Source organism: Ictidomys tridecemlineatus, chromosome 5, assembly GCF_052094955.1.
Source record: "Ictidomys tridecemlineatus isolate mIctTri1 chromosome 5, mIctTri1.hap1, whole genome shotgun sequence".
NCBI classification, from domain to species: Eukaryota; Metazoa; Chordata; class Mammalia; order Rodentia; family Sciuridae; genus Ictidomys; species Ictidomys tridecemlineatus.
In genome coordinates, this window is record NC_135481.1 from 156,331,989 (window position 1) to 156,347,740 (window position 15,752).

At 40.0% G+C, this 15,752-nt stretch overlaps 1 protein-coding gene and 1 long non-coding RNA gene across 5 annotated transcripts in view; one reads left to right on the forward strand and one right to left on the reverse strand.

Moving 5' to 3' along the window:
- The window catches only part of Kiz (kizuna centrosomal protein), a 123,044-nt gene extending 121,483 nt beyond the window's left edge, over positions 1-1,561 (reverse strand). For 2 of the 4 annotated variants that reach the window (XM_040274459.2, XM_021732736.3), the window contains exon 1: positions 1,140-1,337. In XM_040274459.2, coding sequence (XP_040130393.2) covers positions 1,140-1,336 — 197 coding nt within the window. In that variant the 5' untranslated portion in view covers position 1,337. The other 2 variants (XM_005334611.5, XM_013362539.4) reach the window with 2 other exon arrangements.
- A 56-nt stretch (positions 1,562-1,617) lies between these two features.
- Positions 1,618-6,648, forward strand: LOC144378038 (uncharacterized). Its single transcript, XR_013439508.1, has 2 exons — positions 1,618-1,744; positions 2,350-6,648. It is a non-coding gene; the product is annotated as an uncharacterized LOC144378038 (long non-coding RNA).
- Positions 6,649-15,752: the final 9,104 nt, after the last annotated feature.

Sequence of the window (15,752 nt, forward strand, 5' to 3'; positions counted from 1 at the left end):
ACTCCTAGACATAGCTGGTTGAACTTTGGGATTTCTTTCATAAATTCAACAAATATTTATCAAGGGCCTCCTTCGCCACAGGTCCTCTACTGTGAGCTGAAAATTCAGCTAGATATGGTTCCTGTGCCCCTAGAATTCTTAGTCTAGGCAACAAGAACTTAAGCCTCCATGAAGAGTGCTATAGGAATGCTGAGGGTGCAAAAAATGTGTTGGGGCAGGGAAGGTTCTATAGGGAACAATTTTTTTTTTGATTTGCAGATGAAGAAGATCCTGGAGTAGGTAAATGACAGTATGTTAGGGAGAAATTTGGATGTTCAAAAGAAGATAAAATATAATGAGAACAATTAAGGAGGCCTGTTGTAGATGCTCTGTAAAATAACTGACAAAAATTAAATCCAGCATAAGATGAATGCAATTCATTTTCAAAATCACTTCTGCCTTTACCTTACATGTAATTACTGTACTGTTATCATTTTAGAATTATGACATACGCAGCTCTCCCGTTTACTAGAATGGTTTTATAACTTTTAATACTCATTAAACGTTTTGTTTATCAAGAGATCCAAAAATCTATTTCCTTTCTTGTCAACTAATGAGATTTCTAACTCCAATTAATTTAGTAGCTAAATAAGAGTTCCAACAACTTATCTTTCATTTGGTTATTAATAGTCAATTGCTTCATAATTTTCCCTCTTTATGCACTCTTAGATGTAACTGTTTTCGATGGTTCTCATCTTTCATGTCTTAATCAAAGGCAATAGGAATCCTCTGAAAGCTGAACTTCTCCTGCTAGAAATTTCATCTTTTTCCTGGATATCTAGCTAGGCCCAGCTTCCCCCCCAAAAAAGTCTCCAGCATTTGAATAGGGCATATGTTTGACAAACACTCTCTCTCTCTCCAGCCTGCGTTCCTGGACCTGTCATCATTGATGCAGTGCAGCTGTCAAGGTGGGATGACAATTTGAAGAGAGAGTGAGGAGGGGGCATGTAGAAGGGGGCTAGAGAAATTCATAAGACTTGATGGAGAGTGACAGGCAGGAGAACTCCCACTCTCACTTATGGACAAATCCAGAGTCACTTATAGCCGCATCCTCAACTGGGGACCCGGCTTTAGTTTCTGTAGGGGGAGGGGTGTCTCACCTTTCTCCGCGCGCACCACTTACACAAGAGGTATTTCTGGCAAACTTTGAACTCCAGGCTCCACTCGGAGCTTCTGGGGCGTCGCAGGCGGACTCCGGGCCCAGGTGAACCGCAAGTAGGGGAAAATGGTAAGGAACAGAGGGCAGGGCATACATAAGACCCTCAGAGGCGCGGGCCCACTCCCCGCCCTCTCCCATGGTCGCCCTACCTGTCCCGTAGCCCTTGCTGAAGATGGCCCACCCTCTCGTAGTAGTCGGGGCTCGCCAGGGGTGCTGACGAGGCGGGGGCCCGGTGCATGTTGCCGCCACTTCACCCGCCCTCTTCGCCTCGCCTCTGGGCAGCGGATGGGTCTCGGTTGCCCGAGGAGACCGCCCCACCATGCACTGCGGGTAAACACGCGGCCAGGCCTCCTGCAGGGGGCGGGGCTACGTGGGGCGGGGCGAGATGCCGAGCGGGGCGGGGCGGGGCGCCGTAGAGGGCGAAGGCAGGACGTCACGGAAAGGCGGGGCAGAGGTCTTCCGAGAGTCGAACTAGAGCCGGGAGGTGGTGAATGCAGATCCCACGGCCTCTGAGCCCACGGGCGGAGACTACAGGCAGATGGCTGGGTAAGCAGCCCTGAGTCCTGGGTGTGCTTCCCTCTTCTCCCGCGTGTTTCCCTTGCCTCATCCTTCGGGATTTGCACAAATTGCGTTACAAAATGCATTCCCTCGCTTCCTTCCACTTGCCCTCCCTCCTTTTTTCTCAGGATTTGTTGAGAGCCAGGCACTGTGGTAAGCTTGTTTCCCCACCAGCACCTAAAAGCAAAACAAATACCACACAAAAAACAACCCCAAATTCTGCTGTGTTCAACCCCTTACTTGAAAATCCACGCTGCCTCTAAGGATGTGTTTAGTGCTGCAGGTGCTCATGGGTGGAGAGGGAAAGGTTGTTAACTAGTTGCTTGGGAAACAGACATTTATTTGTGCAGACCTCTCTGATGGACAATATTCCAGACATCCTGTAGAATCCTCCAGCAGAAGCTGTGGACTCAGACAGCCTGGGCTCAGATCTCTTCTTCCACTACCAGGCTGTGGCCACCTGCAATTACCTTCTTCACTGAAGTCCAGGTTTCCTTATACGTAAAATGATGAGGCTGTTACAGCAGGATTAATTTAAAATTAGATTAGTTAATATGTGTTATTGATTTGTTTTTGTTTTTGTTTGGCTGCAGGGGAGGAGAAGTACCCGGGATTGAACTCAGGAGCACTCGACCACTGAGTAACATCCCCAGCCCTATTTTGTATTTTATTTAGAGACACAGTCTCACTGAGTTAAATAGCATCTCGATTTTGCTGAGGCTGGCTTTGAACTTGTGATCCTCCTGCCTCAGCCTCCGGAGCTACTGGAATTACCGGCGTGATGGCACATGCCTGGCAGTGTGTTATTATTTATAAGAGGGCCCAGCACTTAGGAAGCATTAGCTTTTACAACACCATCATCAACATGACAAAAAGCTTCCTGAAGAAAGGCAACCATATTCTAAAATCCACAGGGCAGAAAAAAAAAAAAAAGAAACTTTAATCCCTTATTGTTCACTTCTTTTGGTGATTCAATTATTAATTTCACTTATGTGCAACTTGTGACTTACACTAGTAAATTGATCATTAGAACAGGAGACACTCAACAGTCAAGAATATAAAATCATAATATTACTTAGCCTTTCTTTCACACTCTGGTGGTCCAGAGCAAGAATAGGGATGAAGGTCCTCCTACCATCTGCCTAAATATGAACAGTTACAAATCAAGATAATAAACTAAGTAAAAAAGGATCTCTTCTCATACATTGACCCATATGCTCTCACAAAATCCTGGAAATCCAGGATGGAATTTCATTCTGACTCCTTCCCTAGTCTACTCCCTAATTTCTCACCCCAGGCTCAGTCTTGCACCATGAAGGACCTCACACAGGGGCAAAGATACCTGTGCCTTTCCTGCTCCCCACACCCACAAATCCCAGCTGTTTACATGCCTACCTTCTCTTGGCCTAAGGGTGAACTTCAGGTTGAACTTCAGTGAACCAGGAAAGAGGGTTTTTTTGTTTGTTTTTTTTTTTTTTTGTAGTTGTAGATGGACAGCATGCTTTTGTTTTTTATTTTTGTGTGGTGCTGAGGATCGAGCCCAGTGCCTCACATGTGCTAGGCAAGCACTCTACCATTCAGCTACAGCCCCAGCCCAGGAAAGAGGTTTTTGAAGGCCTTGGAAAGTAGCTTCTTTAAGCAGGAATCAGGGAGTGGATACCTGTAACGTGTCCTATAAGGGAATATGAGTGTGTAAGCTTCTGATGGCATGTCCTCTGACCCTGGAGCCTCCTTGCCTTGTTCAAATAAGTAGCCAGAGGAGAGTCAGAACAGGCTTATAATATACAGAAGCTAAGGGCACGGTCCTCTTGCCCAGGTCTAAGGGTAGCAATGATGTAACTTTATTTAGTTGCTATATGAAATCATTGTATCAAATTGATTCTGAGGTGGTATACAACTGTTGATTTTATTGATTTTAGTGTGATCAAAATTTTACTAATAACCCTCACCAAAAAATATGCATTACATTTTTAGGATATTTTATTTAGGTCCACCCCCATTCAGGTTAGCTTTCATCTCAGGGGGAGATGAAATTCCCAAACAATATAGCTATTTTATAATTATTTTCAGTAAATAGCATAGAGGAAGCAGATGATACAGATTTAGTGTCATTTATTAGGATGATATTAGCCATTTATTAGGCCATTTTAGAGAGTCTAAAATTAAGTATAATTCAATAATAAATAGATAATTCAAAATAATGACAATTTGCATTCTATCGTTGATTCATTAATACCATGAAAATCTAGATGGAGGACACCCTCTACTAACAACACATAGTGAATGAAATATTTCTAATGTGTTTATGTTAAAAATGTGCATTCTAAATGGTGACAGACTTTAATAATTTAGAGTTCTTCACTTTGAATATTTAATTTGCTGGGGAAATCTCTTTTAGTATTTTTCTTCAGTTTTTTTTTTATATTATCAAAGCTGATTACTGTAAGCATCTCTGCTTTTAGCCTACCTGGACTGTGAGCCATAATCTGCTAGATTGTCAAGGCTTCCTATAAGACTCATGATGTCTTGGCTAGAGATGAGGAGGAGGAGGAGTTTATCCTCACCCCCTTATATTAAAAAGGAGAAAAAAAGGTTCTGGAAGAGTAAGGGAGTTGGCCAAGGTCATATAGCTGGTGATCTGTGTAAAAATTCTAGTTCAAGATATGTGTCCCTGATAGCCTTATTAAGCAAACAGCAAGGGAAACCCTTGTTTCAGCTCAGTAATCATGTGATCTTATAGTGAACCACATGAAATTGTCATTTTTGAAACTCAAAAACAATTAAATTAATGAATGAAAAAGTTGGCTTTAGAGATATATTAAAATTAGAATTTTACATTTTAAAATGCATTTACCATGTACTTTTCTCCCCCACACCACTAAATCCTGTATATCTGAGTCAACAAATTAGATATTGTATTAATTTGCTAAGGCTGCCATATCAGAGCACCACAGATTAGGTGGCTTAAACAAGACGATTTATTGTGTCACAGTTCTGGGAGCTAAAGAGCAAGGTCAGGATATCTTCAGGGTTGGTTCTTTTTGAGGGCTGTGAAGAAGAATCTGCTCCATACCTCTCTCCTATCTGCTGGTAGTTTTCAGGTAATCCTTGGTGTTCCCTCGGCTTATAAGCACATCCCCTGCCTTGATGTTCACATAATGTTCTTCCTCTGTGTAAGGGCACCAATCATGTTAGATTAAGGGCCCACCTTCCTCCATTATGATCTCATTTTAACTAATTACATCTGCAATAACCCTATTTCCAAATAAGGTCATATTCTGAGATATTGAGAGTTAGGACTTCAACATGTGTATTTTAGAGGGGTTGCGATTGAAGTCATAAGAGATATGGGAAAATATTTCATCTTTTAATCACTATTGTGTCCTATGCTTTGGAAGTAGAGTTGTGATATCATATATATCTGTGTATGTAACTTTTTCTGCCATTGAGGACTTATACTGATGCAAGCATTATTGCTTCATTTAAACCTATGACATTCCTTTAAAGGATCATAAAATTAAACAACTGTCCTAAGATCACATTACGAGTGTGTTGTCAAGCTAATGCTAGTGATAGGATTTGGACACAGACTTATTCCAGAGTCTATATCTCTTATCCTTCTTTTATTTAAATGTATTTTTCAGTTGTTGATAGACCTTTATTTTTATTTATTTATATGCAATACTGAGGATTGAACCCAGTGCTTCACACATGCTACACAAGTGCTTTACCACTGAGCTACAACCCCAGCCTTCTTTTTTTTTAGTTTTCGGCGGACACAACATCTTTGTTTGTATGTTGAGCCACATCCCCAGCCCCAACCCCAGCCTTCTCTTATCCTTCTTTTTATGATCTTGAAACTCATTAATTGACATTTTTAATTTCTTTTTTTAATATTTATTTTTTAGTTTTAGGTGGACACAATATCTTTATTTTATTTTTATGTGGTAGTCAGAATAGAACCCCGTGCCTCATGCATGCTACGCAAGCATGCTACCACTTGAGCCACATCCCCAGCCCTTTAATTTCTTTATGTGATATATTAATCTATTATCTATTTCTAATAACGAAGAACCACAGATTGGGTAAGTTTTAGAGAAAATAGTTTTCTTTTGGCCTATGGTTGAGGAGGCTCAAAGTTTAGATATCTCCTTTGGTTTGGCTGCTGCTGTTGGCCTTCTTGCTGGCAGGGTCCCAAAGTAGCACACAGCATCAGTTGGCAAGAGACAAAGAGCACATATGTGAAAGTGTTTCTGTTGAGGTCTCTTTCTTTTTATAAAGCCACCAGAATTCAACCACAGGGGTACCACCTTAATGACTTTATCTAATACTGAGCACCTCCCAAAGGTCCCATATCTAAACATCTTAGATTGTTTCCACCCTCCTAATACTGCACAGTGGGGATGAACTTTCAATACATAAAAACTTGAAGGACAAATTCAAATCATATCCAAATAATTTCATATTATATGTAAAACGTATACTATGTGATCCTTAAGGTTTTTACATATAGGTGATTTATTGTTTGGAGAATAATATACATTAACATAGAATGCATTTTTCTACATACTATGAAAGAACATTATGTGTTCAATATTCTGTTTCATTTTTCTCCTTGAAGCTCAGAAAAACTATATTTTTCATTATCTCTAGCAGTTACGTGGGTCTACATGATCAAGTTCGGCCAATGAAATATGAGCAGAATTGATACAGACACTTTCAGGCCTAGTCCCCAAACATCCCACATGATCTTTTTCCCCCAGTTTTCATTAGTTGTCTGGTTAGATGCAGTGGATCGAATGGAGAACTCCTAGGCACTGGAAGAAGAGTGGATGACTACAAAGAGGATGTAAGTATGACTTGAGCAAGAAATAAACCTCTGTTGTATTGAATGACTGGTATTTTGGAGTTTTGTTTCGCCAGCTTGCATTGCTTATCCTGACTTATATACAAGCATTCCATGGAGAGTATGAAAACACATCAAATTATCTTTTCAAAGAATTCTCAAATGAGGATTTATGTGACTGTACAGATAATAAGAGAAACCACAAACCTAGAATGAGAAGATTAAGAGAGGAGAGGCTTAGATAATGAAAGCAAGATATAATGAAGAACCATCTAGTGTATCTCTATCTAATGGGACTTTCTAGAATGATGGAAATGTTCCATTCTGCCTTATGAATAAGGTAGCCACTAGCCACATGTGGCTATTGTGTAACTGAATGTGGATAATACAACTGAAAAACTGAATTTTTCATTTAACTTAATGTAATAATTAACATTTAAAATTAAAGGACCTCATGTAGCTAGTAACTACTGTGTTGGACAATGTAGATCTAAAGTGGAAAGATGGAGAAACATAGTAGAGAAAGAGAGAGGACTTTCACTGGGAAGTAGAAACAGGAATTAGAATGAGTGATGCTGTCCTTGATGGGAAGTGATTCAGTCAGTTTTATGCATCAACCTATATAGGCTATGGTGCACCATGTTTTATTAATACCAGTCTAGATGTTTCTGTAAAGTATTTTTGAGATGGGTTTAACATTTAAATCAGTAGACTTTAAAGTAAATTATAGTCTGTATTAGTCCATTTTCCATTGCTAAAACAAAATACCTGGAATTGGATACTTTGTAAATGCAAGAGGTTTTTTAGCTCACAGTTTTGGAGACTGGAAGTTCAAGATCAGGTGGTCCCACTGTTTGGGCCTCTGATTAGAGCCTAAGAAAGGATGGCATCAGAATGTTGGAGCACATTTGAGAGCAATTACATGGTCTGATAGGAACCCAGAGAGTGAATCAGGGGTCAGGCTCATTCTTTTATAATAACTCACTCTTGTAAGAACTAACTGGGGTCCCATGAAAACTATATTGAGCTCTTCTGAGAGGAGCACTGGCAGTGACCTATTACCTTGCACCAAGCCCCACCTCTTAAAGATTCCAATACTTCTACACCACCAAATTGAGGACCAAGCTTCCTAAACATGAACCATTGAGGGACACACTCAGATCATATCCAAATATTATTTGATATGATATCAAATCATTAAAAGCACCTTCTCTTATGTAGGTGGGCCTTTATTCAGTCAATTGAGGATTTAGGAGAAAAGACTCATATCCCCCATCCCCATGATCTCATGAACGCGCGCGCACACACGCACGCATATTTCCTTTTGGTTCTTTTTCTCTGATAAACCCTGATTTATACAGGAAGGCTTGATTACTGAGAGCATTTGATTTAATGACATTTGTAATAGCTAATTTAAGAGAATAAGAAGTAAGTTCACATTCCAATAAATAAAATGAAAACTCATGCATGAGTCCCTGATTCCATTCCCCAACACTAATAATAATAATAAAATAAAAACAATGGATTTCCTCATTTTATTTCAAATCATATAAACTAGCAGCTAATAAATGGGTTTCTAAAAATATATGAACTATATGAAAGCCAAATAACAACTCAAATGCAAAATAATAGAGTAGTAGTAGAAAAATGTTATAGTTTAATGCTTGTTCTAACTATAAATACTGGTTAAATGAAATAGGCTCATTCTGTCTAAGAACATTTGTATACCTATGATTCTACTGAAGTCCTTGAATTTGTGCTTCCATGAGGTTTCCAGGATTATCCTTTTGTAGACAAAAGGAATCAGCTTTTTTGACTAGACTTAAAGCTCCAAATCCTCATACCCTTTTCTCCCTGCAGGAGTGGACCTTGATGTGCCAAACGGGGACAGCTCTGCAACCCTGCATCCCTGGGTGCATGAGTGGCAGACTGTAGGTGCTGATCTCACATATCAGCAATCTTTTCAATGCCAAGATTCTCCTCAGAAATCATTTGATAGATTTCATAATTGCCACTCAGATGAACTTCTCATCAGGGTTCAACAAGTACTTCTAACTATAAAGGTTGGAAACAAAGGGATGCTCTAGACCTTCTCTTATGATTCACTCACAAGCAAGTTAAAACCAAGGAATTTTGCATAATAAATGCCATTTCATTCGTTAGCGATATGTTTATAAGGTGTCAAGGCACTGGGTGTAGAATGTTCTACTTCTCATTGTCTACAATTATCCATGGGTCTTTGTAGAAATGTTGGCTTCATTCATTCATGGGCATCTCAGTGGTGAAGCCACATAGAACACCCTCCCCACTCAAAGGAATGCTTAACCATTATGTCCTTGAGAAGTGCTTGAATTCAGAGGTTGAGAATTTTGACTGAGGTGCCTCAGTGATGTGGTATACTACTACCTCCTCTTATAAGCTGTGTGACCCTAGTTACACCTCAAATTCTTCACCTGTAGATCAGTAATAGTACTCTTCCACTCAAGGTTATTGAGAGGTTTAAAGAGTGAACTGTGTGATGCTGTTGGAATCACACTGGGTAGAATTTGCCTCCAAGCAGCACAAGCAAGCATTGCTTTGTCAGGAGGCAAGAAGAATATCCCTTTGGGATTTTGGTAGGGTACATGTTCAGAGACCTTGACCTGCTTTTCCATATAGTCTGTATCATTTCATGGTTTAGCTTCTCTCTGTGGTGGCAGCTTCCAAAAACTCACATATATGTTTCCATTATTATTTTTGAAGCCAAACGTACAAAATTCAGTTGTGAGTAGGAAAACACCATGAAAAATGTCCCTTTTTTTCATCCCTGTTATCAGCCCTTCAGTATTTTTTCCCACTGTGTGTGTGTATACTGGGGATCAATCCCAGGGCCTTAAGCATGCTAAGCAAGCACTGAGCTACATTTCAAGCCCCTCTTTTCTGCTTTCTTATTTTCCTCCCCCCCCCCCCCCCCCGTGACAGGGATTGAACCAGGAGCACTTAACCACTAAGCCATATCCCAGCCCTTTTTGTTTTTAGACAGGGTCTTGCTAAGTTGCTTATGGCCTCACTAAGTTGCTGAGGCTGGTTTGAACTTGTGATCCTCCTGCCTCAGCCTCCCAAGTCACTGGGATTGCCTGGCTTACTACTTCTTTTATGTGGCCTTCTTAAGTTACTCTAAGCACATGGCTGTATTATGTCTGTGTGCATATACATGTGTGTATGTTTGTATATACATTTCAATATCTAGTTATTATATAATTTTAAAATGTAAATGAATTGTGTTGTTGCTTAATGATAAAGTGATTGCCAAGTATGCACAAGATTCTGGGGTCCACCCCACCACCACCAACCACACACACATATATTTTTTATATAATGTATGCCAATAAGATGCCCAGCATTGATGAGTGGGTAGATTTAAAAGCCTAATACTTAATCAAGATGCTGCTGTTCCATTCTACATGGTCCTTTAGAGGTCCTCAGGTGAAATTAGCCACAGCTGCCCACAGTAGTAACCTGCTCATTTAGGTGCCTGATATCTGGCTTTCTTCCCTTCCCTTCTCATGCCCTCTCTCTCTTAATCATTTCCTAGGATCGCCTCCTAAATGAACTAATTGTATTCAAAAGTCTTGTGTTAGATCTGCTTTTGAGATTTGAAACCAAGACAGCTCATTTGACAAATGATCAAACTAGTGCATATTGGACTGGGGATATGGCTCAAGCGGTAGCACGCTCGCCTGGCATGCGTGCGGCCCGGGTTCGATCCTCAGCACCACATACCAACAAAGATGTTGTGTCCGTCAAGAACTAAAAAAAAATAAATAAATATTTAAAAAAAAGTCAAAACAAACTAGTGCATATTAACAAAGGTAAACTAAAAAGAAATCAGGTCTTCTGACTATAGACTATATTCTTTAATCTTACCAGATGAGTAATAATACACTTGAAACAATGGCAGCATAATGTCCACTGGTCTATAATTGACACTCCTATAAACAGGAGCAGATATCAGGGGCCTGAATGAGCAGATTACCACTATGGGCAGCTATGGTTCAGTTCAACTGGGGACCTCTAAGGAATCATATAGAATGGAAAAGAATCCTATTGATTATGAGAAAGTAGGCTTTTTAATCAACCCACTCGCATCACCCATCAATGCTGGGGTCCTCCTGAGGTGTTAACTCCAACTACAGTTGTTTGAGGCCCTCCAAAATTCACATGTTAAAATCTAGCACTCAGTTGGCATTGAAAGGTGTGGCATTTGGGAAGTAACTAGGTGTGATGGTAGAGCTTTTGTGAATGGAGTTAGTGCCTTACAAAAGAGACCTGAGGTAGACCATTTGTCCCTTTTGCCCTTCTGCCACATGAAGATCCAGCAAGAAGGCACCATCTGTAAAGTGGGGAGCCCTTACCAGCTACTGAATCTGCTAACACCTTGATTTGTACGTCCAAGTCTCTAGAACTCTGAGTGATATTTCTGTTGTTGCCATAGTACCCATTCTGAGATATTTTGTTATAGCAGACTGAGTGGACTAAGGCTACTTCCTAGTATTTCCCATTTTCCATGTATTCTGTCAAGCAGTCCTAGCCCCAAAGAATATTCTCAAGCAAAGAATGCAGGATGCCCTTGACTGCACAGAAACTATGAATGAAACCTCCAGGAAGGGTCAAGGGAAAATGGACTCTGACAGAATCTGTTTAGAAACACAATATACATTAGCTATGAATATAGCCTTTATCTCCTTAGTGGAACACTTTATGATGGATCAATAAGTATGGACTTTTTGAGCACTGGGGCTTAAAGGTACTAGTTAGCACTTGGGAACACAAAAAAGGGTTTTGCAGAGAGCGTAAAATATGAGTCAAAAGACACTGATGTGTACTGAGTGAGCGCTGTGATTCAGTTCCAGATTCAGCTCCCAGATGGGCCTTTAACATTCAGGATCCCATCAATCCTAATGATAGCACAAAGTAAGCGCTTTTATCCTGAGACTTGGAGAGTTTATTCTCTTGTACAAGGTCCCATAGAAGACAGAGAAATCAAAGTTAACCCATGATCATCCACACAACAACTGTTCATTGTTTTAAAAGATCTAATAGGTCAGTCTAGAACAAGATACTCACTATAAAGACGGTGAAACTGAGGCAGAATACAGTACACACAGTCACCTCATGTTGTATCTATTGCTGTATGATAAGCAATATTTTAGATTACTTTTTATGGTTTTATGGGTTTACTGGGTTCTGCTGTTTCTTGCTTGGGGCCTTTATCAAGTTTTCTAGGGAAACAGAATACACACACACACACACAAATACATGTGCATACATACACAAACATAATCCTGATTTCCTGAGTTTCAAATTTCATCCATGGATTTGACCAACTGGGGATTAAAAATAGAGGGGAAAATATGATCTTGTTGCTGACATATAGTATATAGTTAGGTCTACAATAGGTTGCAACTCTACATGACATATACAGATTTTTTTTTCTTGTCATTATTCCCTAGACAACATAGTATAAAAACTATTTGTAGATCTTTTCCATTTTTTAGGTATTCTAAGTCATCTAGAAATGATTTAAAGAATATAGGAGGGGAGCTGGACAAGCAGAGCCCTCAGTTCCATCTCTAGTGCAAAATAGAAAAGTTTATGGGAGGATGTGCATTATTTATATGTAAGTATTATGCCATCTTATAAAAGGGATTTGAGTGTGTGCAAATTTTGGAAGATCTGGGAATCAATCCCTACCAAGGAATGATTGTGTGTGTGTGTGTGTGTGTGTGTGTGTGTGTGTGTGTATTTGCACGGGTGCATGTGTAGAGTAATTGACTCACATGATTGTAGGGTTTGACAAATCTGAAATCTGTATGGCAGGCTGAAAACTCAGGCAGGAGTCCATGCTGATGTTGAGGCAGAATTTCTTCTCCAGGAAACCCATTTTCTCCTCTTAAGGCTTTCAACTAATTCATATTGCCCACCCACATTTATCAAGGATAATGTCCTTTATTTTAAAGTCAACTGATTTTAAATCCCAGCAACTCAGGAGGCTGAGACAGGAGGATCACAAGTTCAGAGTTAGTCTAGGCAACTTAGTGAGACCCTGTCTCAAAATAAAAAGGGTGGAGATGGTGGGGGCTGGGGTTGTAGCTCAGTGGTGGGGTGCTACCTTGTATGTGTAAGGCACTGGGTTCATTCCTCAGCACCACATAAAAATAAATAAAGTTATTGTGTCCATCTACAAATAAAAGAATATTTTTTTAAAAAAAGATGGAGATGAAGCTTAGTGGTAGAGCACCCCTACATTCAATCCCCAGGGAGGTAAAAAAATCAATTGATTTTAGATGTTAACTTCATCTATAAAATACCTTCACAGCAACCCCTAGATTTGTATTTGATTAAATGTCTGGGGGCTATGGCTTAATCAAATTGACACGTAAAACCAAATATTGCTGTGGCTCTTATGTGGTTAGTCAGATGTAGGCTGAATTGCAGTATTCCAAAGGCTCAAGTGGGCTGAACAATGCAAGATGACTCACTCCAAAAGCTGCTGGCTGCTGCTGGCTGTTTTCTGGGAGCTCACTGGGGCTATGCACTGCATGCCTGCCTATAGGATCCCCCTCCACTGGCTAGGTTCCGAAAGGGTGTTTCTATAGGGTATGTCTAAAGAGCCAGCATTCAAGAAACAGGAAATAGAGGCTACAAAGCCAGTTAATGCCTACACCTAGAACTTATACCACACATTTCCACTGTGTTCTATTGGTGGAAACAATCACTGGGCCCACTCATCATTATGGTTTGGGTATGGATGTCCCCAAAAGCTCACATGTGAGACAATGCAAGAAGATTCAAAGGAGAAATGATTGGGTTGTAAGAGTCTTAACCTAATTAGTGTAATTAATTAATTCAATTAATTTAGAATTAATCCCCTGATAAGGATTAACTGAATGTAACTGAAATGGTAGGGTGTGGCTGGAGGAGGCAGGAATTAGGACATAGCTTTGGGATATATATTGGTATCTGGCAAGTAGAGACCCCCCACTCTGCTTTCTGATCATCACGTGCGTGAGCTGCTTCCCTCTGTCACACTCTTCCACCACGACTTTCTGCCCCACCTCAAGCCCTGAGGAACAGAGCCGGTCTTCTGTGGCCTGAGACCTCTGAAACCCTGAACCCTCAAACACACTTTCCCTCTACAATTGTTCTGGGTGGGTCCTTTAGTCACAGCATCTACTTCTCAAGGAGAATGGCAAGGCTACATTGCAGCCCATATGGGCTGGGAGATAAAGATATGGCCATTTTGGGAAAATACAAGGCTCTTGCAATTTCCATGCACATTGGTTTGCTATCCAGTACCTGCAGCTCTTTGCTTAAGGGCTTTCTTTAGCCAGAGTAGGCTCTGCCTCCTGTGGTGCCAGTGCGAGGCAGAATAAATTAACACCTACCTGCAGTATTGTTCAACCAATGACTAATAAGAGATGGATACTACTATTTCTTATCCCTCAAGCCAGGTGTCTACACTGCCTCCCAGAGTTCCTCTAGTAGAATTAAGTTCCATTGCAGAAAATGTTAACTTGTGTATTGCTGTTCCCCTTCCTAGTTTTTTCCCTCTACTTCCCCTACTTCCTGAAATGGAGTCTAAAAACATCTACTTACGTTCAAATCTTAGGCTCAGGGCTGTCTTCTGAGAGAACCCAGTTCAAGTTGGTGAATGACCTCTCCAAGGTCATATATCTGAGACTTGGGACTAAGATGAGATGACCTCCCAGTCAAAAGTATTTTTCCCTGGGACTGGGAGTGTAGCTTAGTTGCCTAGAATGAATGACCTAGGTTTTGTTCTCAGCATCAGAAAGAAAAGAAAGAAGGAAGGGAGAGAGGGAGAGAGGGAAGAATGAAGAAAGGAAGGAAGGAAGGAAAAGAAAACTTACTTTTTACATTTGTTATATTCTGAAAGAGGTCCAGACAAACCAACGTGTTCCGCTCAATTGATGGGGAAGGGTTTAAAAAAGAGAACTATTCCAAAGTTCATATGTTAGCTATTTTAAGCAATGTTGTTTGGAAGGAGCACTGGACTAGGAGTAAAGAAATTTAAGTTCTTGCTCTGGCTGTGAGTTGTAAACAAGTGCCATAAATTCCCTGAGACTTAGGAGGAGAAATTAAATTCTCATCCCCCATTCATATCTCTACCAATCCAGCAAGAGTGAAATGGAATGATATATGTAAAAGGCAAATTAATGGAAAAAATTGATTTTTCTCATTTCAGTGACTCTAGACAACAAAAACTTTATTTTTGAAAAAAAATTTTTGAAAGTTTCTTATCTAGTCATGACCCTTATTCTACATTTCCAAATCAGACCATTAGAATTCTGCAAATCATGCTGTCTGGATAATTCAGATTGTGTTCAAAGTCCCAAGTTTTAAGACAAAGTGTTCAAATACTTTTTTTTTTTTAAGTAGGCAGATGCGAATGGCCCACTTTAACTAGAAAGAGATCCTAAGATGGAAAGTGATCTCTCAGTCCCTGATAACAAATATTTCTGTCACTCTACAACATACGTAGGCATGAATTGCCTAGATAAAGGTGGACAAGATATTTTTTTTCATTGGCTTATGAAAAAATATTACACCATATTATGGCTTCCTCCCCCCACCCCCACTAGCTTTGTAGGATTTATGAATTTTACCTAGCTCTGTGTGTCCGTATGTGTATGTGTGTGTCAGTGTGTGTGTTGAGTTTTGATACCTATCTCTTTGTGTGTAGTGAACAGGGTAGAAAAATGCAGACAACAGACTAATAGGAGAGAAAACAGCTCATGAATACACTGGGACACATTTAATATTATTGATGATATTCTACGATAAAACATAACCATGGGGTCAGGATTTATGTATTTATTTGTTTACTAAATTGATCACAGTTTCTGGTAGGAAAATTAAATGCAATTTAATGGCTAAGGATTTTGAACCTGATTTGGGTTGATATCTGTTTTTATTTTATATTTTAAAAAGGGAAAACAATTTGATTGGATCTAAGATTTGTTCAGAAACTTTGCTTACTAACTTAGCTAAATTTGTGGCCCTTTCCTAGGGAAACTGGCCTTCTGGTACATCCAGCTTAGTCTTATGCTAAGGTGGGAAGAGACTCAACATGAAGATTACATTTCTTCT